The sequence below is a fragment of the Gossypium raimondii genome, chromosome 8 (assembly GCF_025698545.1).
Source record: "Gossypium raimondii isolate GPD5lz chromosome 8, ASM2569854v1, whole genome shotgun sequence".
In the NCBI taxonomy this organism is placed as follows: domain Eukaryota; kingdom Viridiplantae; phylum Streptophyta; class Magnoliopsida; order Malvales; family Malvaceae; genus Gossypium; species Gossypium raimondii.
The window spans coordinates 2,129,145-2,155,639 of NC_068572.1; the positions used below are offsets into that span (position 1 = coordinate 2,129,145).

Sequence of the window (26,495 nt, forward strand, 5' to 3'; positions counted from 1 at the left end):
AACTAGTTGAACCTACAAATCAGTGACTCGATCGATTCAACCATTAATCTGGTTCTAAAGATTGTTTTCTTTTTCTTGTTTATATGGCTCAAACCTCATACCTTACTTAAGAAGCATCGAGTTATATGATTCGTAAAATAGTGTTTATTTGATATTTATAAGTAATTATTGATTATAAATATTATTTACAAATAGTAATATTAGTTTGATTTTTCAAAAAATAAAAATAAAAAAGCCTTCCATTAATTTAAAATTTAGCACACCAAAGCCAAATTTGATCGATTTCGTCGAGCATTAAAATTTGTCCAAATTGGACCATTGTTTTTTTTTCTCGTCTCTTCTTTCTTCTTCTATAGTTCTCTCTTATTGTCAATGAAGTTCAATTTTTTTTTTACTAGTTAATTAAGAGTTTAACAGCATGTTGAAAAAGAAAACCAATGACTTGATAATTCATATAGTTGATAATGCAGAGTAGATTTGGTCGAGAAAAAGCTATTAAGCGAATTTAAATATGGTCTTGTTTCTTATATTTATTGAGTAATTGGGGCTAAAGACTCAACATATGTACGCCGCTGTTGCCACCTGCCAAATTGGGTGTATAATAAATTTAGAGAAAAAAAAAGAAGTAATTCTAAATTTAGAAATTTAAACCCATTTTGCCAAAAAAGGAAAAAATTTAAATCCAATAATTCATTAGAGATAATTACACGTAGAAAAAAAAGATTACCTGATGTCATTTACCACTAGTGTCTTTAGAGTATAAAATTGAAATACTTCTTAGTTCAAGAGATTTTATTATCGAATAATACTCTCTTCGTATGAGTTTAATTATTTTTGATGTATTCGCTTAATATTGGTTATTTTCTACCCAAAAAAAAGAAATTTATTACTTCAAGCCTTATCCTATTGATGTATCAATTGTTTGACATACCAATATATTGAATAAATTGAATGCATAGTGGCATACATGTCAAATAAGCTAATCAAATATGACTGGCAAACCATTTTTATTTTTGCTTGTCCCAACACAGTCAATAAGCTAATCAAGATTCAGCTCAGCACCACCTTTTTTTCACACAACTGGACCCGTTTCATTGGATTCTACTTTGAAATTTCACGGTGAAAGTTCATTGCGAGGAACCCCCAATCACGTTCCAGTTCTTTCAATTTGATTAACAGTGGAGAAGAAGGTCAAATCGAGAGATGGGTTTCTTGTTTGAGCGTGATTTATTTGATTCTGTTTGAAGTTGGAGCTGCTTCGAATTGGTATGTTCAGTTTGTTGAAAGCTTTAGACCTTTCTGTGGATTGGGAAAGTGTTCTCTTGTTACTCCATTGGCTAATTTCGGGCGTTTGGTCTGGTAATGTTAAGCACCATGTAATTGCAGTGAAACTGTTTGATTTTATTCCTGTATGGGGAATATTCGCTTGAAAGTTCGAGCTTATACCGTTGCACGACTGTTCTGCATGCGTGTCCGGGCTCTGGTATGTACATAAAAGGCAGTCTCTCCATGTTTGAGCTAATAACGGAGACTGGCCTTTCTACTACTTTGGAAATGGTGGAAGCACATTATAACAAATTTATCAAATTATTATTCATTTTATTATTAAACGAATCAATTTGCCGAATAGAAAAATGGATAAAAATATCGTAGAGGTCGTACTAGGAATTAGATTGTATGTTAGATCAAAGAGTAAACTGGTTCTTAAAAGTTTTATCTATTTCTACTGTAAAAAAACATAGTCTATGTATGTTGATATGAGAAACACGTGACACTCTAAGTATATTTGTTCGATTATTCTGTAAGTCGCACCTGTTTTCAATAGTAGAAACGGATGCAAATTTTAATTAAAGGGACTAATTTGCTCTTTTATTTAACATACAAGGATTAGTTTATTCATTTTTTGAGTAAATGGGGTAAATAACAATTTGACTCCTAATATAGGGATTTCCATGGTATTTTTACCTAAAAATGCCATTTATTGTTTAAAAACAGATAATATTTTGAAAGTTTGTATGGTTTTCAAACGGATGTTTGAAGTTGAGCTGCAAATGAAAAATAATAATTTTTATGTCTTTTTTTATTTGTATTACAATTTAACGTTGTTTGATTCTTTTTAATAGTACAAGGATTAAATTGATTTATTTAATAGTAGAAAGATTAATTTAATCTAGACCAAAGTAGTTAGTACGATATGGTGGGTGACCTTTTCTACTAGAACTTATAATGATCGATACCAATCTGCTCCAATGTATTGTTTGGATTTATTGATATTTTAAAAATATTTAATATATCAAATGAATTAGATTAAATAATTTCAAATATAAAATATTAATTAATTATATAAAATACCCATCAATAAACTTTATAAATAAAATTTCATCATTTAAAAATCTAAAATAAACATGGAAAAGAATTATCCCACACATTAAACAATAAATTTATCCACGCCATTATTTAAAAATAATCTACAATAAGTTCATCTCATACTTAATATATAAAACGAAAATTTAACAAAAACATACATAAATGTTGTGCTGGTGAAGCATTTAAAAATTATCTTTTTCTGTTTTATTTAGGGTGAGTTTAGATGGGCGATTGGGTGCGGTGCGATGCGGTGCGTTTAGCTTACTTTTTGTCTCACGCTACAGTATCCAATCTCACCGCCACCGCTGTTTTTACACTAACCGCAGGTAAACGCACCGCCTATCCAAACTCACCCTTAATTTATTTGTTATATAAATTTTTTATCTTTTATTATTCATTAATTTTCTACTTAAAATTTTAAGGTTGTTTCCTTACTTTGGTTAAATTTTAAATTTAAAATTGATTAATAAAAATATTAAAATTGGTTAAATAATAATTTTATGTATTTTTAACATTATTCATGCTCTAGTTGGCGCGTAATGTCCCGATCAGTGTAATTAGAATTGGTCAGATCGAAACCGGTACAAATCAAAGTTGATATCGATGCAGAAAAGAAAAGTAATTGTTTCAGCTTATTACTATAACGGTACCAACTGATATAATTGGAATCGATGCGAAATCAATTATATTTACTTCTAGACTCTATAATAAAAGGACTTGTTAAGTAATTTCACCCTCTATAAATGGAGGTAAACAAGTGCCCAATTGATTTTGTAAGGTGATTTTTTTTTTCTTTTGATGCATAGACTGCAATGTACCAAGTGACGTGGCAATGACAATCTGTCTTATTGATAATGGTCAGCCATTAAAGTGGATTAAGATTAGTTTTTGAGTTTCACAAAGACACTTTAGTTTAGGGCAGAAGCGGAATTATTTTATTTATTTTTACGATGATAAAAATATAATTTTATTATTTTAATAATTTATAAAAATATTAAATTAAATTTTATTAATTTTTGAAAGGTTAAAGTACAATTTTATCATTATTAATTTAAAATTTTATAAACTATAAAAGAGTCTAAATAGAAAATTACATTATGTGTTATAACTAGACTAGTCAAGAGCTTACTCGACCCAACTCAGGTTTGGGTGTGAGTTTTTTCATCTTTGACTAGGTTTAATTCGGATGAATTTTATTATAAAAAATAAATAATAATAGAGTAAATTACATTTAGGGTCATAAAATTATTAGTAAGTTTACATTTTAGTTAGTCAATTTTAAAAAGTTATAAAATAATTACTGAACTATTTGAAGGTTTTTATTTAAGTCACTAAATTATTCGAATGTTTTTTTTATTCAAGTCACTGAGCTTTTTTTTTTTGTAAAGTCTAGTTAGCTAGCTCCAAATGACGAATTGACATAGAACATACCTTAGATCCAAGATGATCTAACAACCAGTCTCTAAGATCAGAGAAAAAAATTATTTGGATTTTAGTTTGTAGATTCATGATATACACAGTTGTTTCATGAAAAAAATAAACTGTGTAAAAGAAGGGAAAGAAGAGGTTTTGATTGATGCAAGTGGTGTTAACAGAAAATGCAATACAACAACGATTTTAATATTCTAATGATGTAAATAAAAAATTTCGATTAATCCAGTGACCTTCTTATAACTTTTTAAAACTAAATGACCAGAAACGTGATTTTGTGCATGTATGATAAATTACAAAAGAAATGATACGAAGCATGAATTATTGATTTTTTTTTTGAATAATCTCAATATAGGGTTTGCCTAAAACTACCCATAAATATGAGGATAACGCGCTTCAACGTACTCGGACTCATGTTATCCTGCACCAGCAACAATACTCATACCAATTAAATTAATACTCGATCTACATCAATCATTATTTTTTTAATATCTATTTATTCTTTTTGCATTTCGATGCTCTTAGATTTTTTTCCCAATAACATGTAAGAAAAGGTCCATGAAATGCTATGCCTCGATTCGTAGAAGTGGGCCGACACTCTTATCCTGTCAGAGTTGGAAATATGAAGATCGAAGAAAATATCAAATATTTAATAATTAAATAATCAAACTATTCTTTCAACATTTACTTTTTAAATTTTTTTTCTTAATTTTTAATTATATAGATGAAATTATATAGATGAAGTTACCAATATTATTAGAACCGAATCAGATCAATCGATTGGATCAAGAATTGTTCAGGGTATCAATTCGAAAAGAGGTCTTGAAACGATTGATCAGGAAACCAGTATGGACCAGTTGAATTGAGCGATTGAACTAAATCTTTTTATTAATTTTTAATAATATTTCACTAACGAACTGATAACATAACCGATTTAACCACTAATCCGATCCGATTTAAAGGAAATCGGCCTTATTTTGAAATTGCAAATAAATATTTCATTTAAACCATTTAAAGGTAGAACTATCCCCGTGGCAGGTCCAGCCTATCCAGGTAAGACCTTAAATTAAATTAATGGTTCATACGAGATTTTATGTTTTTAAAGAATAAATTAATTGCATAAGACATCCTCAACTTATGTTTTAGATTTTAATTTGATCCTTAAACTTTAAAATATTTTAATTAAATATTTAAAATATTAATATTTTATCAATTAGGTCTTTATATTGACTTAATCATTATTAGCTTGAGCTTAAAATGTGAACTCAAGTTTAATGTGAAACATATTTAACACACGAATCAAATGGTAAATACATGTGTACTTACTTTTATAGCTGGTTTTAAAGTTGTTCACCCGCAAAGTTTGAACAAGATTTTGTTTTTTTGAATCGACTTAGACCTGCTTTGAATTTGATTAAATGTATTTTTGAATTAAAATGTGAAACATATAAATACTAATATAAAAAATATATTTTTTATTAATACTGTGAACGACGGAATGGGTTATGGGTCAAGCCAACTCGAGAACGAACCTAGACTTTAATTTTATTGGAATCGGGTCGTGGCCTAGCTTGGCTCGATCCAAGGAAAGCTCTAGATAGTTTGAATCCAGTAAGAAAAGAAATAAGCATCCTAAATATTATTAGTACAATTTATCTTTTTAACACGTCAAATTTAAGTTATTCGTTCGAAAAGTACAAGCGCGTTTATATTTTGATAACTCAACTTCAAAAAACTACAAAATGATCATTGAACTATTTGAGAGTTTTCATTTATTTCACTGAACTATTCGAAAATTTTTATTTAAATCATTAAACTATTAAGTTTTTTTTAAAGTTTGGCCAGTGAGCTCCAAATGGTGATTCGACAGTCGATACGGTGAATTAGTACCCATCGATGAGTAGAATTATATACCTTATATCCAAGTTGGTCTGAAATTTAGTGTCGAAAATAAAAAAAAAAAGTTATTTGGATTTTGGTTTGCAGATTTGTGCATTCAAACTTGTTTCATGAAAATAAAAAACTGAATTTTAGAAGAGAAGGAAAATGAAAGCTTTCGATTGGTGCAGACGGTACAAATAGAGAAGATCATACAACAATAATTTTAACAGCCCAGTGACTTAAATGAAGAATTTTCAAATAGTTTAGTGACCAAAATATAAACTTATTAATAGTTTAGTGACCTTAAGTGAAATTTACCCATAATAGAAATGAATCACTGGATTTTTTTTGGAAAAAGTTATAGCAGATTTTTTGACCGAAAGCAATAAAAGAAAGGCGGTGACGGAGGAGAGAGTGCACAAAATGTTATGTACAACCTACTCTTTCTCTCCCATTTTCCTTTCTCCCTTTGGCCTTTACCTTAAAAATTCCCCCAAAACATTGCTCACCACTCAAATTATCTCTTCTCTTCCTCATTGAAACCCTTTTCTCTTTATCTCTTTATCATCTCTTTCGTTTTCCCTTTTGTTTCTTTTCATCAGTTTCCATGGGTTTTCCACCTGGTTTCAAGCTTTCTTAGATTACAGAGATATATACGTGTTGATGGAGTGGGATAGTAATTCCGATCTGAGTGGGGATGAAGACGAAGGCTTCGTCTTTAACGATGGAGACCCACTTCCTTTCCCTGTCCAGAATTTGCTGCAAACGGCTCCTTGTGGCTTTGTTGTCACCGATGCTATCGAACCCGACCACCCCATCGTTTATATCAACACCATCTTCGAGATGGTTACTGGGTATCGTGCTGAAGAGGTTATTGGTCGCAATTGGTTAGTTCTTTATTGCTTTTGTCTTCGTCCGTATTTTAGCTGACATTTTGAATGGTGTTTGGTTTAGGGTTTTGTTTTTTTAGTACTGTATAAAATGGGCGTAGATTACAATGTGTTGTTAGGTCTGTGTCATGGACTTTAGGGGATAATGGAAACCACTTATTGGGTTTTTCTTTTTTTTCTTCAATTACCATCCTTTGGATGGGAATTTAGTTATGTGATAAAGATTGTTGAAATTATTCAAGATAGGAAGTATTAGTTTTCACGTTAACATGTTGTTGTGCAACGAGAACAAGCGAATTTACTTTGCAGTTTAATGAATTTAGATCTGGGAATCCCTTTTTGAAGCTTATATTCAAGGGGTTTTTGTTTTTTGGTTAAGAAATTGTTTAATGTTTCATGCAGACTAAACATTTATGTTGCTCCAATTCTTCATTTTGCTTGAAGTTCATACATTTGGATATGGGCATGGGGATATGACTCTCCATATACATGGAAAAACTTAAAGAAAGTTGAGCACACTCGTCTAGACACACTTGTAAACTTACTATTGAATCCGAGTGAACTTACCTCAACAGGTACATGATATTGAGGGTGCAGTGAAGCCCCATATTATCTACCTGAACAACTGCAAAATTAACAATGCTGGAATTGATTTCCTTAAAATAGTGTGTTTAGTGGGGAGTATGCTACAAAGTGGATATTAACTAGAAAGTACTCTGCTGCAGGGGATTTTTTTGGTGTGAACTTTGAGTTCCTTATAGACCTGGTATCGGCCATAATTCACCAGAACATTCTGTAGTCTTAGTAAGAGAGGGAGGGTTAAGGATTTACCCGGTGTGAGATATCACATTGTTTGAGGAACCCTAGATGCTGTCACCTTTCTGTACGAAGGATCGCCAACAGGATGAGATGTTTTAGTTCTAGTGGAGCAGGCTAGCATACACTAGAAAAGGGATCTGGATCTTGATTGAATCTTGATTGAATCTTTCGTGTGTGGGTTCTTGTTTAGTTTGTCAGTAGGATTTTGCTTGAGAAGTGTACTATAGTTTTTTGACAGAAGGGTCTGTGTGGTTGGCATATTACTAGTTTTATGTTCGTGATACTGTGATTTGGGGTTGGAAGCTTGTATCAAGGGGGTGGCTGTTAATATCTTGTTGATTTATCTATATATTGGTCTCATACTTCCAACTTGATTGTATTAGACTTTCTAGCTTCAAATTTATTCTACATGCTGACAGTAAGGTTCCTGCTTAAGAGGGCATCTTCAGTTTTATATTTTGTTTCCTGTTGTTACTTTCAAAAGAAGCTACCTCTTGATGTTGTGGTATCATAATCAAGTGTTTGTGTTTATGAATAATCATTCTTTAAGTGGGATACATTCCTGAATCATACCAACCCAAAAGAATTTTGAAATGCTTTATCATTGTTAAAATGTTTCTGATATTTGTAAACTAAATCTCATATTATATTGACTAAAGATTGAATTTTTACCCAATATACCAGCAATTAGTACAATGATGGGATGAGGAATGTTTCCATGCTATACAATTCTCTTTGGAAAGTTAGATGATATCTTCCTCTATTTCAGAAGTGCTCTCTAAAAGCACCCAAAAAAGCTCTGGTGTTTCGTTTGAATGCTACACTAAAGTTTAGCTCCTTGAACTATGGTGGTTACAAATTTGGATAGGATGTTTGGAAGCTTATCAATAGAACTAACGTTCTACATTGTCATTTTTATGCCTATATGTTTATATGTTGAAGCTTTTCTGAAGGGAGACGTGAGCAGAATATGTCAATGGGACCATAACTATGACTTCTACAGCTTAGCATATAGATTTGATGCAGTACATTTGAGGAAATTCAGTTTACTTCTTAATTTATGTAATATGGTGAAAATATCTGTGCAGTCTTAGATGAGACTCAATTTCTACTTGCTTCATAACTATCTTGGTAGTATCAGATGAGACTCAAATTCATGCTTCCTTGAGGAATCATGTTGATGTGGCGAGACACATTTTTTTATAAATTTGGTCAGCCTGTTGTCATCAAAATAGTGTGGAGCTCCTGGAAAAGCCTTTTGGTGAACTGGAGTTTGGCTTTGGTTTTGGACTGTAAAACAGAAATTGTTGGCTTGATACTTGAAGGCTTTAAATGACTCTACTTTAAATTTATCTGACTTGGAAAAATTGAAAAAAAAAGTGCCTTCTTACTTGTCAGCCTGGGAGCTGATGGAATTTCTAGTTGGGCCATGAGTTTTAGAGATGCTGCACATCCCTTGACCAGAGCCTTCCTTTTTCCTTGTAGAAGTTGTCAGCAAGCATCTGGAGCTATTAATCTTGAATCTTTATTTTGTTTTTGCATATCCTAGTTTTTGCTGTGTTAAATCTATTTTTTCTATTAAATGTTTACTTAACGAACCATTTGCATTTGGTTAATTTCTGCTTTCCTTGGTTATGCTGAGGCCTCTAAAGTTGCACGTCTGTTTGTGTTGGTAGTTTTATGCTTATTGGGGTCACAACTGAACAATTGTACAAGGGTGGAGTTAAAGGCGATAACTGTATGTTCTCTTGTAATGCTGTTTTTAGAAGGTCTTTTAAAGGTTCTCTGATAACCTTCTATGTTTTTTTGTTTCAGAGCATTGTTTTAATTGAAAGCTTATACCACCTACTGCCCCCTTTTCTTCTTGTATATTGCCTACTTACCCCACTTCTCATATATTGCCGTAGCTACTGTAGATCATCATGAAAGTTGTTTATTATTATACTCCTTGTTACCCTTAAATTTTCTTGTAGAAAGAGAAAATTAATATTTAATATTCATCTTCTGACAAGTTCTGCGTTGTTCTGGTATTTGTGTGATTTTTTTTCAGCCGTTTCTTACAGTATAGAGGGCCATTTGCAAAAAGACGGCATCCTTTGGTAGACTCCTCAGTGGTATCAGAAATAAGGAGATGTCTTGAGGAGGGCATTGAGTTCCAAGGAGAGTTGTTGAACTTTAGAAAGGATGGGTCTCCTTTGATGAACAAATTGCGTCTTACTCCTATTTATGGAGATGATGGTATAATCACTCATGTTATTGGAATCCAGATCTTCACAGAAGTGAACATCGATCTAGGTCCAGTGCCTGGATCTTCAATAAAGGAGTCTATGAAGTCATCCACCCGTTCTGCGTTTCGGCCTGGAGTAGTTGGGGACCGAAATGTCTACCGTGGGTTTTGCGGGATATTGCAATTGAGCGATGAGGTATTGTCTCTCAAGATACTATCACGATTGACTCCAAGAGATATTGCATCTGTTGGTTCTGTCTGTAGACGACTATATGACCTGACAAAAAACGAGGACCTTTGGCTGATGGTCTGTCAAAATGCATGGGGTTACGAGACTACTCGTGTTTTAGAGACAGTTCCTGGTGCCAAGAGACTTGGGTGGGGTAGGCTGGCAAGGGAGTTGACCACTCTTGAAGCAGCTGCATGGAGGAAGCTTACTGTTGGAGGGGCTGTTGAACCTTCACGGTGCAACTTTAGTGCTTGTGCTGTCGGGAATCGAGTTGTACTTTTCGGTGGTGAAGGAGTAAATATGCAACCGATGAACGACACCTTTGTATTGGATCTGAATTCCAGTAACCCGGAGTGGCAACATGTCCAGGTGAGTTCTCCTCCACCTGGTCGTTGGGGTCATACACTTTCTTGCGTGAATGGGTCTCATCTGGTGGTATTTGGTGGCTGTGGAAGGCAGGGCCTGCTAAATGATGTTTTCGTGCTAGATTTGGATGCTAAGCCTCCGACTTGGCGAGAGATCTCAGGATTGGCTCCTCCGCTACCTAGATCGTGGCACAGCTCCTGCACTCTTGATGGAACCAAGCTCATAGTTTCCGGTGGTTGTGCAGATTCGGGAGTACTTCTTAGTGACACTTTCCTGCTTGATCTTTCAATGGAGAAACCTGTCTGGAGAGAGATACCCGTAGCGTGGACCCCACCTTCTCGTTTGGGTCACACACTGTCGGTATACGGTGGTCGGAAAATATTGATGTTTGGAGGTCTTGCTAAGAGTGGTCCTCTACGGTTTCGTTCTAGTGATGTGTTCACAATGGATTTAAGTGAGGAGGAACCCTGTTGGAGATGTGTAACTGGGAGTGGGATGCCTGGCGCTGGAAACCCCGGGGGCGTAGCTCCACCTCCAAGACTTGACCATGTTGCTGTGAGCCTACCCGGTGGAAGAATTCTCATCTTTGGCGGGTCTGTCGCTGGTCTTCACTCTGCTTCCCAACTTTATCTCCTGGATCCAACCGATGAGAAACCTACATGGAGGATACTAAATGTGCCCGGGAGACCCCCGAGGTTTGCTTGGGGGCATAGTACTTGTGTTGTCGGTGGAACAAGGGCTATCGTACTCGGTGGTCAAACAGGCGAAGAGTGGATGCTAACCGAGCTCCATGAACTATCATTGGCAAGTTCTGCTATCTGATAAAGTTACTGTCATGGCTGAAAGATGAATCTGCAGATGCATATAATCCGTGTTTATAAACAAACGAGTCTCAGCTCAAAAAACGAGCGACTCAAAGTTGAGATTAAAATTCTGGGAAGGAACTGGATTGTTGAACATCATTGGAAAGTAACTATCCTGACAAAACATTCTTCTGGTCGTGAAGCATGTTCATGTACTGAGGTTGCTCCGGTCCGGCTGGCTGGCCCAGGACAGAACTCAGAAACGAGTTGGCTTGAAACATGTTTGGTTTTTTTGTAAGGTTTGGTATGAACCGTCTAACAATGCTGACAATGGTTTATTCTTGCTTCTTAGGATGCTAGTATTTGATACAGACAGACTGAAGACAAGCTAGGTTATTCATATATATATATATGCTACATATTATAGTATTTGTAGGCTCTGTAATTAAAAAAAAAAAAAGGATGTTGCATGTTTATAGTAACCTGTTGCTTTTTCTTTTTGGTCCAAGCCTGTTGCTTTAGTATTTTATTTTGTGAAACCAGCTTTGGTGGTGTCTTTTAAATTTGAAATTTGGTTTGATTTTAACCCAGACTCGATTTAAAATAAAATTAAAGTTTCTGTTTCATCTTCGTGTTTGTGTTTTATATCTGTTTTATTGTTTATATTTGAGGCTCATGTTGTATTTACGTTTTCTTTTACAAATTATGTGTTTTTGCGTCTTCTTTTAGAGATTGTAATGTCTTATTCTTGTATAAAATTTGAATTATTTATTTTATTTTGTTGATTTGATTTTTACATTATTTAAGTGTTAAAAGATATTTGAATTTGATAATAATTCGAGTTAATTTTGATTAAGGGTTTAATTATTTAAATTAAATTCATTTCGATTTCAAATTTTCAATTATTTATTTGAATCATTTCAGCCTTTTAAGTTTTGAATTTTACAAGTCCAAGGGTGAGTTTAACTTTTTTTTTTTTGTCATACATTACAGTATCATTATAATATCTAATTTTACCACCACTGCTATTTTTATAATAACCGTACTTTTCGAACACTTTTGGATATGGATTAAAATTATCACTTCTTAATTGGCTTTTTGTTTTGGGACCTGATTGGAACAGATTCATTTTATGTTAACTTTTCTAAAAAAAACAATTAATCGTCTCTTTTGGGAAAAGAGGAAAATTGACCTTTATTCAGATTATTATTGAGATAAATCAACATTTAATCCCTGAATTTGATAAAAAATTCAATTTAGTCTTTAATCTTTTTTAATCCACATTAACTTTTAAATTTCACATTTTTTCTTCAATTTTAATCCATGTTAGGGACTGGTATGAATAATAAAAAGTATCATATAATCACAAACCAAAATTTAAAAAATATCAAGTCTAAAACTACAACATTCAAGTCCCTAAATTATTCTTTAGATTGATTATTTTTCTGAATAATAAATATAGTATTTAAAAAAAGGCATAAAAGTACAATGAATGACAGAGAGACTAAAGACAAACAGCATCCATCTTCTCCCCCATTTGGGTTTCGTGACACTGACACTCTGCTTCTAAGCTTTAGTTTTTCTCTTTTTTCTCTCAATACTGTTTCACTAAAAAATGCCAATCAAAAAAGATCCTTCGATTCCACCGCCGATGATCAGCAAGATCGGCCCTTACACCGTCTTCGTTACCCCTCCGTCAACCCCTTCTCCAACTGACCCTCCTGTTTTTCACTCTCCCAAGAAGGCGGCGCCGCCTTCTCCTTCTCCTTATCCTTCTGCTCCGCCGCCTGTCCAGCCACCTCCCCAACAGTTCGACAAGTCTTTCCTTACTTCCCAATCCCTTTCCGATGGTTCATTTTTGGGTTTCTTCAAAAACGCTGCCTTCAAACTCCAAAACGGTATCTCTACTGTTTCTTTCCTCTCTTTTTTTTGGTTCAATTATGGGTTTAAATCATAAACAATTCATTTTTTTCTCCTTTGCTAATGTTTTTGTTTGTTTGTTTGTAGCTCATTCAAGCTTGGATGACCATTTAGCTCGTTGGTTCGGCTTAAATCAGTCCAAGTATCAATGGGCATTGGACGATTATTATGAGAGCAAGGGATTGGTAAGTGTTTATAAATTATTCCTTTTGTTGTTGCATTTTCTCGGGAAATTTTTTTTTGTTTTTTCCAGGTCATGGCTTTGGTATATTTATAATTTTAGTCCTTGTACTATGTTGAAATTTAGGATTTAACTCCTCTACTTTAATGCGACATTTACTTTTATATTGCTATTAGGACTATTAGTAGAATTTTAGAAACAGTTTTAAGCATTTCAACATATCAATTTATTACTGATAGAATATGATTAATTGGATTTTCACATGGCCTAACTGTGTGATTAATTTGAACCTACTAATAATATTATATTATAAAAGTAGTGGACCAAATCATGATACATTAAAGTATTTGGATTAAATCTCTAATTTCATCATAGTAAAGGGACTAGAACCAACTTTTAAGCTCCTTTAAGTTTGGTAGTTTGGTGAAATGAAATCAAAGTATTTCTTAAGGTACTTTGTGAAGTAGCTTATAAGCAATTTGTTTCTGTTGTTATAAACAATGGTATGTATTGTATTATAATAGAGATATAACAAAAAAGAAAAAGGGTCTAATTATGGTTTTAGTTCCCATACTATATTGAAATTTGTGATTCAATCCTTTATTTTAATTTGGCATAATTTGATCTACTTTTGTAATATTACTAGTAGGTCCAAATTGATAACACTGTCAACTGTTGAAGTGGATTTACATGAATTTGTTAACAATATAAACATTGTTATGAATTAACAGTTAATATCGTTAGCACTTTAACGGTATTTTCAGTTTGAGGATCACATTAAAGTAGAGGGACTAAAGCTATAATTAGACCTAACAACTATATATAGTTTGCAATGCTTTTACATTATCAACTTAATGTCTATAGGTTCATTAAGCCTATTACAGTGCATTGCTTTTAGTTATATCACAGACACAGCACGAAAGTAACATCGATGTGCCAATGCAAGAAAAGCTGTTCGTATTATCATTTTCGCTATGTTAAGTTCACTTAGTTACTCAATACTTAGCATATCGACATCATTTAACGTCTTAAATCGTTTTATTGCAGGAAAAGGAAGGTGTAAAAGTGAAAGAAATATCTAGCAAAATACAGAGTGTGTAGCATACTTCTTGTCCCCGGTAATGAAGACCCTGAACCGTCCTGCCTTTTACATTTTCTAATGTTATCCTTTCTCGAGGTTATATCGTGGATTTTGCTGTTTCTGCAGAACTTGCACTGAGTAAGGGTGGTGGTTGTTTGTGGTCGAAAGATGTCCAGGTTCAAAAAGGGAACTTCGTTTGATGTCTCGGGATCGGATCAGGATTGTATGTGCTTATGTTCTTCCTTATACTATAGTAGCTAACTGAGCTTGTTTGTATATTGGGGTTACCAAGTTAATCTCTCTAGCATTTGAGATTTGCTATAAACTGTGGACATGTTCTTCTATCTGTTGTCATGTTATTAAAATGCATCATTTTGTTGCTTAAGTTTCTCATTCATATGTATATGCATACAGGCAATTGAGATGATGATCTTATTTTACGTTATTTCGGACCGGTTTAAAGAGATAATTGAGAACTAGACCGGGAATTCTGATCTAAACTCAAAAATTCGACTCGATTAATTTGAATCTAAAAATACAAGAAAATTGAATGATTATTTTGTAACTTTTCCTAACTGAGTAATAGTTGAGTGGTAATTTTGTAAAAAAAAAAAAATCATAATCGAGTGACCTCTTCAAAAGTTTAATCAAACCAATTGAACTGAAAACAGAAAATCAGTTCATCCAATAGAACCATAAAAACCGGTTTAAATTTATTTATTTTTTACTATAAAAAATTGAATATGTTAAAATTTTTGCAACTCAATTAACATGAAATGTAAATACCATTAGAAAATAACTTTAAAAACCTGGGTGAATGAACCAACAGTGTTTTTGTAAAAAGATAAAAAGACGATTCTGGCAATTCTGACATGATCATAACAATGACAAAAGCAACTAAATCCAGAATGTTGTGGGTCTAAAGAATTATTGCCGAACACCGACTTTAATCCGGTTTTGCACTCGGAAACATGTAGCTCACTACTCGGCAACAGTCCGTTCATGTCAATGCCAAAGCTTCATGCAAAAGCCAGCCGGTACGACGGATGATCCTTTGCTGGAGATACAATCGGAGAATGTGTCCACGAGCTGCTCCGCAAGAGATGCTGGATCGGAAATGAAGATATCAACGAATACTTTCACGATCCTTACTTCTTGCGGGGTTGCTCTTAAGCTGTACCAGGTGAGGAATTTCTGTCTGAAGTTCTTTTCGATATGTCCTTTGCATTCTAACCATCTGATTACCTTCACGTAATGCTCGAAATCCGTATCTGAGAGACCGTTTTCCATGCATTCCTCGTCTTGTCGTTCTCCGGTTTTCTTCTTTGAAGTGCTTCCGTCTTGAGGGTCTTCTCCTTTCCCTGTCCCATTCTCGGCTTCCTTGTTGCTAGACTTCAATCTTCCACTTCTTCCTTGTATGTTTTTTATTATTTCCATCCTGCAGGGAGTGATTGGTAACCCAGCTTCGGAACAACCGACAAATGGTAAATGCTCGGTATCAGTCTCAACCAGGGTGTCAGAGCCATTATCGGTGCTTGTCTCCTCAGTAATTCGGTCCTCAGATGTGGGATTTTTCTCAACAATTAATGCGTCGGAATCAAGAATCGGACCAACCATCTCCATTGCACGTTCCTCACCTAACATAGGAACTTCTTCCGGAATTCCATCTTCACCAAGGACAGTGCAGTTGATAGTACCTTTCGATAAACTCGTGGAAACAATTTTATCTGTGCCCTTGCAATACGTAATGTAATTGTCTGCCCGGTCGTCATTCTGATCACTGTACGGAGTAATGTTATTAGTTTCGTCCTCCACTGAAGAAGGATTTGAAAGGCTGCTACAGTTGGTTGCCGGGCTTTGGCTTCTCTCCATCATCGGGCAGCCCGGGCCTTCATCAACACTACAGCTTGTTGAAATCGGAACTTCCCACGGGCCGAACTCTCTTGTACCATCAAATGACACGATTTTGAAATGATATTCCGTAGCTGGAGTTAGCCCTGTGACAACAAACCTGGTCTTCGGCACAAACATGATACAAGTCGATTTAGCAGGGTAATCCCGATCATGAGCCTTGCGATGCCATAAGGTGTAAGCGATAATAGTGCTCACTAAAGGTCCTTCGGTACCCACAATCACAGTAACAGAAGTCGGACGAATATCTTCAAAACGTACTATTGCTGGTGAAGTCAAACATGAACCTGCTGAAAATGTCAGACGAGTTTATACACAAAAACGTGTTTAACTAAGAGTTCTACAAACTAAATATTACCTGGTATCGAATGTGAGATAGTATCGAAACGCATTTTGTCAAGTGATTCCACAGCTAAAGAACATAGTTTTTGAACTTCAGGTCCCGAAGAAAGCCTATTGACTATACCCCTACCTATCTTAACGGGCAAACCAGTTAATGGACCAACCTCAGCTTCAAGCAACTTCACAGCTTCATCAACAATCTCAGAAATCTTACGATATTTTTCAGTCCTATTAAGAAGTTTCTGGCCTAAAGAAACGCGATAACAGAGAATGTCGACCCTCCTTGTATCTTTTGCAGCCATAAGTTGTTTTCTCAAGCACCTAAATTAATAAACAAGACATTAATAGTAAACAAAAACGTAATTATAGGTGGTTTGTCTATAGTAATTACCCAAGCAAATCATTTACTTTCCCACATGCTACACAATAAAAGCTCCCATCAAGAACGGCATGTTGTTTATCTTTACCAATACCGGACTTTTCATGTTTTAAAGCACACTCGAGATGACACGACATGCCACAAGAGTTTCCCAGGAAAGGAGGCTCCGAACTACAAATTAACCATAGACTAGGATCCTTATTGTCATCGAACTTATAACAGATGCAGCACGAACACCTCTTGCAAAATGTATCGTCTTGTCTCAAGGTAGCTTTGCAAGCCGAGTTTTTGCAATAAATAGCATTAATCATGTCATTGCCGCCATTACGGATTACAGGATCATTCACTGGAATAGGAAGTCGAGAAGGATAATCGGCTTTCCTTTGCCTTTTGGATAATCTCGAGCCACTTGATAGGGATGAATGTGATTCGGGATCCGTCACACCTTCATGATCCCCTGAATTCTTTTCGGCTACAATTTTCAACAAGTTTTCAATAATTTTAAGCTTAGTCAAACCGGTATATTTCCTTTCCTTCCCCATCTCGGCACATAGGACTTGTAAAATCTCTTGGCGGCTCCATGATTGTAGCATTTCAGAGGCTCTACTTGTCCTCTTTGATAATTCATATACGAGTTCTCGCTTTTCATCCATGCTCAATTTACTACATTTTGATGGATCGAGCGCAACTCCTAAAGCCAACGGAAAAACATAAAATTGCGAGTTAACAAGAGTTAGCACAAGAAAGTCCGAAAGGGACAAAAGATCCTAATACTAATATCAACTCGACAAAATGTCAGAAAAATACAAGAAATTTGTCATCCACTTCACACAAAACAACGGCAATACTGACAAGATTACCAAATTTAGAACAAGAAAAAAAAAATCAACAAGAACTCGAGAATTGCCGATACGTAGTCAGTGTTATCAACCAATTATGGAAGTCATTCAGGAAGGTCGAATGATCTATATTAATCGAAGTAAATTCCGATCCACTCTGTTCTAAAACAGGAAAACTCATAATTGACTTGCATTAGAAAAAGTACATTCCGAACTATACCGAACACCGTGGATTACTAACATCACAATTCAAGGAAGGGATTGAACACAATGCTATTTGACCTTTTACAACCTATTGCCATTCACTTTTGTCTATATATATATATACACACGGACACAAGTACGGGGACATGCCTTGGAGAGGATATATATATATATACAGATACATATACATACACACACATAAGTGTGAACGAACATGAGTATAAAGACGTGACTCTCCAGGGGAAAAAATCAAACATACTCATGTCCAACACATAGCTGTATTCCAACATAAACCGAAGGCCAAGTATACATCAATATAATGCAATGAATGAAAGTAAATGAACAGTCAAATTCATCCACCAGTTGACCAAAGTGAATTAGTAAGAAACTAATGTATCAAATATGATGAAGAAATGTAAAAAAAGACAATATGGTACCAAATATCCACAAAGGAAATTTTTTTTTTAAAAAAGCATCTTTTAGCTGAAAACTAAGTTTAAAGAGAAAATCTTTACTGAAGTGAAAATAAAAATTAAAAAATTAAAAATAAAAACTGAAACAATTTGACCAGCATGCAAAAGATCTAACCTTTAAGACCTTAAATAAACTATAAATGAGAAACCAAAAAAAATTCATATCCCAGATTACATATCACTAAGAAAATCCAAAGAAGGAAAAAAAATTACATTCGAAAGAGGAATCCTTAGAAATAATAGCTAAAGCAATAAGAAAGCACTAAAACCCAGATTACATATCACTCAAAAAAAAAACCCCAAATTTTTCTTTACCTTCAAAAGAGGAATCCATGGCAATAGGAAAGCACTCAACACAAAACCCACATTACAATCAAAACCCCAAATTTTCTAAGCCTGAAACCACAACAAAAAAGGAACTTTCAATTAAAAAAAAACACCACTACAATTAGAACAAAGAAATAGTAGTGAAAATAAAATAAAGAAATCAATAAATATTTCCACCAAGAAAAGAGGCTTGAAATTCAGCCACACCAAAAAAGAATCCATGACTGAAAGTTTTGGGGTTGGTTGAGTGTTTAAAAGCCTCTCTTTTCTTTTTTTTATCTATTCCTTCACCCTTTCTTTTTCTACTTATTAATATAATTATTTTTCTGCAAAAAAATGGAAACAGATAATATTTTATATTATACTATTAAATGGGTCCTAGCTTTTTGTTGTGGGTTTTATATTTTAGTGTGTTTTTTTAAAATTTCATGGGAGATTCGAGGAGGAGAAGACGTGTTATTATTTCGAGTTGGTGTTTGATGTCTTTAAAATAAAATTTTTAATTTCGAGTTTTGTGGAATAATTTTGCCTTTGTTTAAAATTCAAGTCAGGTAGTCAAAATTTTAAGTAATTATCAAATATAAATTTTTAAAAAAATAAGATTATGGCATAGAAAAAAATAATTAATGAATAATTTATTTATTTAAAAATTACCTAAAAATCAAGTGATATTTTGATTATAGTGATAAAATTATTTATTTATCATGCGCGGTGTTGGTGATTAGCATCAACATTGTCAATATATAAATACGTGGGTTCAAGTGCATTGAAACGCATTATCTTTTTATTTATGGGTTGAAGAGAGACTATGAGTAATTTTAGGTATTGTACTAAAAATATATATATATGATCAGAACTTATAATGAAATTGTTCAAAAAGAGAAAAAAAATCATTGTAAAAATATAACTTAATAAAAAAAATCATTGTACAAATATAACTTAATTTATATATGGGTGGTGGGGTACGTTGTAGTACGTTTAGTTTACTTTTTGTCTCACGCTACAGTATCTGATCTCACCGCCAACGTTGTTTTTTACACTAACCGCAAATAAACACATCCAAACCCACCCAAAATAAACTAAAAATTCCATCACACGTGTATGCGTGTGGAATCCACGAATATAGAATACAAATGTGTATTTAAAATAACATATAATAAATAATGAAATGTATGGCTTTGAACTAATTAATAAAATAACACATGAAATTTGTACGATATTAAAATTAAAAAATATATATTAAATTATTTATGAATCGATGTCGAATTAACTTGTAACACCAACTCAATCAAATATATTATTAATATTATAAATCCTATACGCGTGTGAAAATCATAAACTTTGAATACAAATGTGTGTTTAAAAATAACAAACAATAAATAACTATCAAGTGTGTGTTTATGAGAAGACGTTTAAAGATTCTAATTCTGCATTGGTCCAAAGAATTCATCAACTGTTGGAGTGCTTAATCACTGGCATATTCATCACATCTCTAGAGTGGAAAACCACTATACAGATAGATTGGTTAAACTTGCTCACTATAGTTCTTATGATATGTGCTTGTATGAGGTCTCTCTGTTACGAGGGATAAATTAGTTTTTGTAACTAATTTGAGTATCATTTCTTTTCACAAAAAAAAATACAATAAATAACAAAACATAAGGTTTGAAATTAATTGAAATATGTACATTATTAAAAAAAATTAGATTAAATTTTTGAGAATGGTGTTGTTATCAATGTCGAGTTAACATTTGATGCTAACTCAGTCAAATACATTATTAATATATAGAATCGATTGAGGTAATAAAGTGTGCATAATAAAATTAAAATGTATAAAAATATCAAAATAAAGTTTTAATTGAAAAGTAAATTAAAGATTTTTCTAATGTAATTGGTGATGGTTCAATTTTCACTATATATATTATTGATTTTTAAAGTGAAAAGGTTAGAATACATTCAGTATAATATTACTTTTTAATTACAAAAGAGAATTCTTGTAATTACCTAACCGAGTTGGTCTTCAGTTGACCTGTGATACCAACTTAGTCAAGGTTTTATTAATAATATAGATACAATTGTTGGAGATAATAAATTGTGTATATTAAAAATATATTAAAAAATCAAAACCAAGCTTCAATTGAGTGGTAAATTTAAGGTTTTACTACTCCCTTCAGTGCGGGTCCAAATCCCACTATATATATTTTAAATGAAAAGACTAAAATACCTCAAATAATATACTTATTTTAATTACGGAATGATATTTTCATAATTTTTGAACCGAGTTGGTACCCGTTAACGTAATGCCAACTCAGTCAATGACTTTATTAATAATATAGTCAATATATACAACTGATTAAGGTAATAAAATGTATAATATATATATATATATATATATAATTTAGTTGAATGGTAAATTAAATATTTTATTAATGCAATTGGTGTGGGTACAAATATTTTTATTAGTCGAGTCTAAATAATAGTATAAATATAGATGTACAACTGATGAAGGTAATAAAGTATGCAAACTAAAATTAAAATTGTATAAAAATAAAAACTTTAGCTAGATGGTAAATTAAATGTTCTATTAATGTAATTTGTGTGGGTTCAAATCTTATCGTGCTATATTTTCATTTGGTTTTTTAAAGTAAAAAGATTATAATACCCTCAAATAATATTTTTTATTTTAATTACAAAAGGGCATTCCTGTAACTTCTTAATCGAGTTGCTGACCCGGTTGAGACTGACACCAACTCAATCAGAAGCTTAAATAATAGTATAGACATACAATTGATGGAGCTAATAAAATATACATAAAAAATTAAAATGTATAAAAAAATCTAAATGAAGCTTTAGATATGTGGTAAATTAAAAATTTTACTAATACAAATTGTTCGGGTTGATTTTTTATTGATTTTTCTAAATAAAAAAATAAAAATATCATCAAATAATATAACTTATTTTAATTACGGAAAAATATTTTTATAATTTTTCTAACCGAATTGACAACCTATTGAAGATGCTATTAATTCAATCAAAAGTTTAAATATATATTAAATAATAAAGGAAAAAATAGTGTGGAATTTTTCTTTGCCAAAACTAGAAAAGAAAATTTAATGATATTTTCCCATTTCAAATCAATTGTTTCATTAAATACAATGAATGGATTAATTCTTAGGGTGATATAATAAGTGGGTCAAGTGATCATGGATTGGGTCAGTTTAAGAATTATATTAATATATTTTATACTTATTTAAGTTCGGTTCGACTTAAAATTTAAGCTTAAAATTGATCCAAATTCACTCATATTTACAAAAGATTAATCCAAAACGGGCTTTGTTTTCTAACAGTTGGATATTAATTTTAAAGTTTCAAAAAATTCATAAATGCCTCTAAAAGTTTCATGTAAATAAAAACAATTGATACTTCACATATAGTGTTTAAAATGATTTTCACTATTGTAAATAAAATTATTTACTTTAAATCATAAAAGTTAAATTAATAAATTGGATAAAAATAATTAGATTAGGTTTGTGTGAATGCAAATTTTTTCGAACAAAAAATCATTCAAACATTTCGATTCGGATTGATTTTTTTTTCTCGATCCTAATTTTATCTCATATAAAGAAGATGGAAAACAAGGAAAAATTGAAAAGAGGTGGGGGACCAAAAGGAAAACCCTCAAAACTGAGTTTTGCAAGATGCTTTGAAGTGCATACCCAACATGCCAATTTTTTTGTGGTTCACTTAGCTTATTCATTTTGATAGTTCACCATTGATTCTAAATTCTTATAAAAAAGGGTAAGTCTAGTTGAATTGAAAATCAAGTTTATCCAATTCTCTTTATCTATGTTTAAATGAAGAAATTATTTTATAAATTTTTCCCACCACATTATTCATGGTCTCTTTTTAATTATTTAATAACTTTTCGGTAATATTTTTCATATTATTGACACATAATTTGGGTCTCTTTTTTCTACCCTGAACCCTGAATCTTGAACCCAATTCCTGAACTTTGAGATTGGGTTTAGAGTTTGAGGTTCAAGGTTGAGGTGGGATTCGAGGCTCAGGTTTAGGGTTCAAGATCCAGGATAAGGTTTTGGGTTTGGGGTTCGAGGTAAAAAAGTACCTAAATTATGTGTCAATTACATAAAAAAAGTTGCTGAAATTTCATTAAATAATTGGCAATGGACCATGGATGATGTGGTGGGAAGGGTCCATAAAATAATTTCTCGTTAGTCTCTATATTGGTATAAAATTTGAGATTTGATCATTATACTTTAAAAGTTAAGAATTCAATCCTCCTACTTCTTCAATTTAAAAACCCCAAACTAATCATTATTGTCGTTGGTAATTTCTGTCAAAATTTGTCAATTTAACATATTTATTTTTTGTCAATCATATACAATGTCATATGAAGACAACCTAATCAAACTTCCAAGTTGACAATTTTTAACAGAAAATACTTACAAATTTAATGACTCAACGGAAATTTAAAAAAAAACTTAAAATTTTAACTTTTTAAGCATAATGATTAAATCTTAAATTTTATCAAAGTATAAGAACTAGTAACATATTTTAATCATGTATAAATAAAGCCCAGGTTAAATAATTGGTAGAAATATGACTTAGAGTGAGTTTGGATGGACGGTGCGTTTACTTACGGTTAGTGTAAAAACAGCATTGGCGGTGAGATTAGATACTGTAACGTGAGACAAAAAGTAAACTAAACGCACCGCACCGCACCGCACTCAATCACTCATCCAAACCCAACCCTTAATATGTGTGATCCTTTTGCTCCTACCATTATGAAGGGTGAGCAGCTAATGTCGTTGTTGTCTTTATGTAACGTCGTCTCACATTTTTCGAGAGGCAAACTGCTGTGCTGATTTTCTTACTACTTGGGCACCAAGACATGGGTCTGTAACGGAAAGTATTAGGATCCCTCCTCCTACTTCCATGGATTAATCGAGGATGATATTATTGAAATGGCAAGACCAAGAACCAGTCATCTATAAGCGGTTAGCCGCTCGTTTTCTCAAGAAATAAAAAATAAAAAAATTAATCGATATAATAATAATAATAATTATTATTATTATTTTTTATTGCAAATAGTGAGCTTTGGATCTTTGAGCTCTTAATTAAAAAACCTTAAGTCAAAACAGGTTTAATAATTAACTAATTAATATTTATTTAATATCACAATCACGTATTTAATTAATTTAACTTGTAGTGGATTCATTCAATTAAAATATTATCAATAATTGAATCTATATTTTCGATTTCTCTCTTTTCAAACACTTTCTTGAATTTATATTATAATATTTATTTTCTTCTTCACTAATAATTAATTATTTTACGACCTGCCATGTATGTGTATTTCATTAATAATATAAATAAATTTTTTACAAAATACATTAAAATTTTAATGATTGAAATTAAGTTTTTCATTAAAAATAAATTAAAATATCCTGAAAAGGAATTTAATGTTAAATAATAAACTAAATTTATCAAGAAATAGGCAGTAAACTATTCAATTCATTCATATATTTTGTTGGTGTAAATCCGAATTAAGCAATGAACAAGAACAAAAAATAGTCAGACAAATATCTACGTGGAAAAACCTCTCCGAATAAGATAAAAAATCACGGGTAAAGAAAACTTTACTAAAACGACAAACCACCGAAGAGGAGTACGAGATGGAGAAACAAACAAAAAAAAAAAACCCGAACCTAAAATACAAAATTTCCCCAAAATTCCCACAAAGCTCTCTATTAATTGTGTTGTTGAATCAATCTCTTTAATGTTGCTAAAAGCGCTTTTTATAACCTGAAATTCATGTGAATATATGACTAAAATATTTCTAAAATAATCAGAGTTAGATTGAGAAAAGATAGTAGAGTTTAACTAGAAAAAAACTCGGTTTAATAAAGAACTCGTCAGCACGTCGTTTATCAGCTCTTTCGTATTAAAACATCAATTCTATTTCGTCTAAAATATGAGTCACACCCACATATTTATATATATTAAATTGAAGAGATAAAGTGGTTGATTTGTACCACTTCTACGTATAGCATGGTCCCTCTCAAATTTAATTAATGTACTATTTTTTTTCTGGTTATGTTAGGAAATTCAGATTGGACAGTTTATTTAAAAATTAAGAGTTTCTTTTTTCTAATAATCAATGTTTATATATTTTCTGAAACTGATTTTAAATTAATTTTAATTAATTCGGTTGTTTTATTAACCCAAATAAATTCTTAATTCTCTTTTAAAATATACAAATATAATCACCAATACGAGTTTAGGTAATTATATAATATACAATCGGACCAATATACGTACATATATTAAAATAAATTTGGATACATTCACACATGATGAAATATTAATTAATATAATTTTTTTATATTTTGTATAAAATAATATTTCAACATGCTATCTAGAGTTGTCAATAGGCTAGGTCGTGTCAGGCCCGTCCAAAAAGTGGGCAAATTTGGACAAAAATACTGGTTCAAAAAATGTGCTCGAGTAAAAAAATAAGACCTGTTTAGAAAACTGGTCAGGTCTCAAGTAATATTTATTTGCTTAGACCCAGCCTGACCCGAGTTTGTAAAAGAAAATTTCTATTGTTTTCCCACTGCTTTCCTACTGTTTTGCTATTATTTCACTATTATGTTGCTATTATTTTGTTGTTATTGTATGGATATTGTATAACTCTTATTTTATTGTTAATTTTGCTACTATTTTAGAAGCATTTGGTTATTAAGTTGCACTTATCTTAGTATTATTTTAAGTATAAAGATTTTTTAAAATTTATTTTCAATTTGTTGGAAACCTTTATTTTAATGTTTTTAGTGTACTTGATGTATTATTTTTTAAAAATTTTATATAAAAATAAAATAAAATAATTTTAATCTGATTAGGTCCAAATTTTAACATTTTTATCTTGACTAAATTTGGGTATAAAATTAAACCCATTTTTCAAATCGAATCAGACCCAAACCTATCAATTGGACTTAAATTTTTATTAGAGCCCGACCCGATCATGAATAACTGTAATAATATCTCACGAAATAAATTGATATAAAAGTGAATAAAATGGATTTTTGAGCATAAAAACAAGGGTTGATTTAACATTCATGGATGGCCTATTGCATGTGTCGCATTTCTGTTTTATGTCATGTACCTTTCTCATCCATCCATCATGGGTTCCCACTTCAATTTCAATTTCAACTTCACGTGTATATAATAATTAATAATCAATAATAATATTTATATTTTAGTTTTTTTTACATTTTATATAATTTTGTAATTTTTAAGTGATAATATAGCACAATTTTAAAATGTCGTGTCATCACTCTTTCAGCATTGTTAAACCGGATAAAATGTGTAATAAAATATAAGTTTAGGTATTAATTTTGATGGAAAAATTATAATGCACCAACATGAAAAAGCAGCCAAGTTCAATGACTAAACTATCACTTAAATCAAATGTAATTTAAAGAAAAGGGTAAATTACACTTAAGATCACTAAACTATTAGTAAATTTACGTTTTAATCACTCAACTTCAAAAAACTACAAAATAGTCACTGAACTACTCGAAAGTTTTCATGTAAGTCATTGAACTATTTGAAAGTTTTATTTAAGTCACTGGACTGTTAAGGTTCCCCCTTTAAAAGTCCAACCAGCAAGCTCCAAGCGACGATTTGATGATCGATACAATGGATTAGTACCCTTTAACGAGTAAAAGAACATACCTTAGATCCAAGTTGATTTGACGGTTAGTGTCGAAGATCGGAGAAGAAAGTTGTTTAGATATTGGTT

The 26,495-nt window shown here is 32.0% G+C and overlaps 3 protein-coding genes across 6 annotated transcripts; 2 read left to right on the plus strand and 1 right to left on the minus strand.

Moving 5' to 3' along the window:
• Positions 1-6,089: 6,089 nt before the first annotated feature.
• Positions 6,090-11,521, plus strand: LOC105790193 (adagio protein 1). Its single transcript, XM_012617666.2, has 2 exons — positions 6,090-6,566; positions 9,439-11,521. Exons 1-2 carry the CDS (start codon positions 6,343-6,345, stop codon positions 11,030-11,032), a joined length of 1,818 nt encoding a protein of 605 aa, XP_012473120.1. The 5' UTR covers positions 6,090-6,342; the 3' UTR covers positions 11,033-11,521.
• Positions 11,522-12,509: 988 nt separating this feature from the next.
• On the plus strand, positions 12,510-14,580 carry LOC105790194 (uncharacterized). Its single transcript, XM_012617667.2, has 4 exons — positions 12,510-12,911; positions 13,021-13,118; positions 14,162-14,232; positions 14,322-14,580. The coding sequence occupies exons 1-3, from the start codon at positions 12,629-12,631 to the stop codon at positions 14,213-14,215; spliced, it is 435 nt and encodes a 144-aa protein (XP_012473121.1). The 5' UTR covers positions 12,510-12,628; the 3' UTR covers positions 14,216-14,232; positions 14,322-14,580.
• Positions 14,581-14,961: 381 nt separating this feature from the next.
• Positions 14,962-19,002, minus strand: LOC105790192 (VIN3-like protein 2). Of its 4 annotated transcripts, none has more exons than XM_012617665.2 (5): positions 18,848-19,002; positions 18,659-18,739; positions 16,840-17,518; positions 16,465-16,769; positions 14,962-16,372 (listed from the first exon to the last, which is right to left on the minus strand). In XM_012617665.2, exons 2-5 carry the CDS (start codon positions 18,675-18,677, stop codon positions 15,201-15,203), a joined length of 2,175 nt encoding a protein of 724 aa, XP_012473119.1. In that variant the 5' UTR covers positions 18,678-18,739; positions 18,848-19,002; the 3' UTR covers positions 14,962-15,200. The 4 variants fall into 4 exon arrangements, with proteins under 4 accessions (XP_012473119.1, XP_012473113.1, XP_012473118.1 ...); XM_012617659.2 differs by having other exon boundaries at positions 14,962-16,396; XM_012617664.2 differs by having other exon boundaries at positions 14,962-16,393; positions 18,848-19,001.
• Between the last annotated feature and the right edge of the window lie 7,493 nt (positions 19,003-26,495).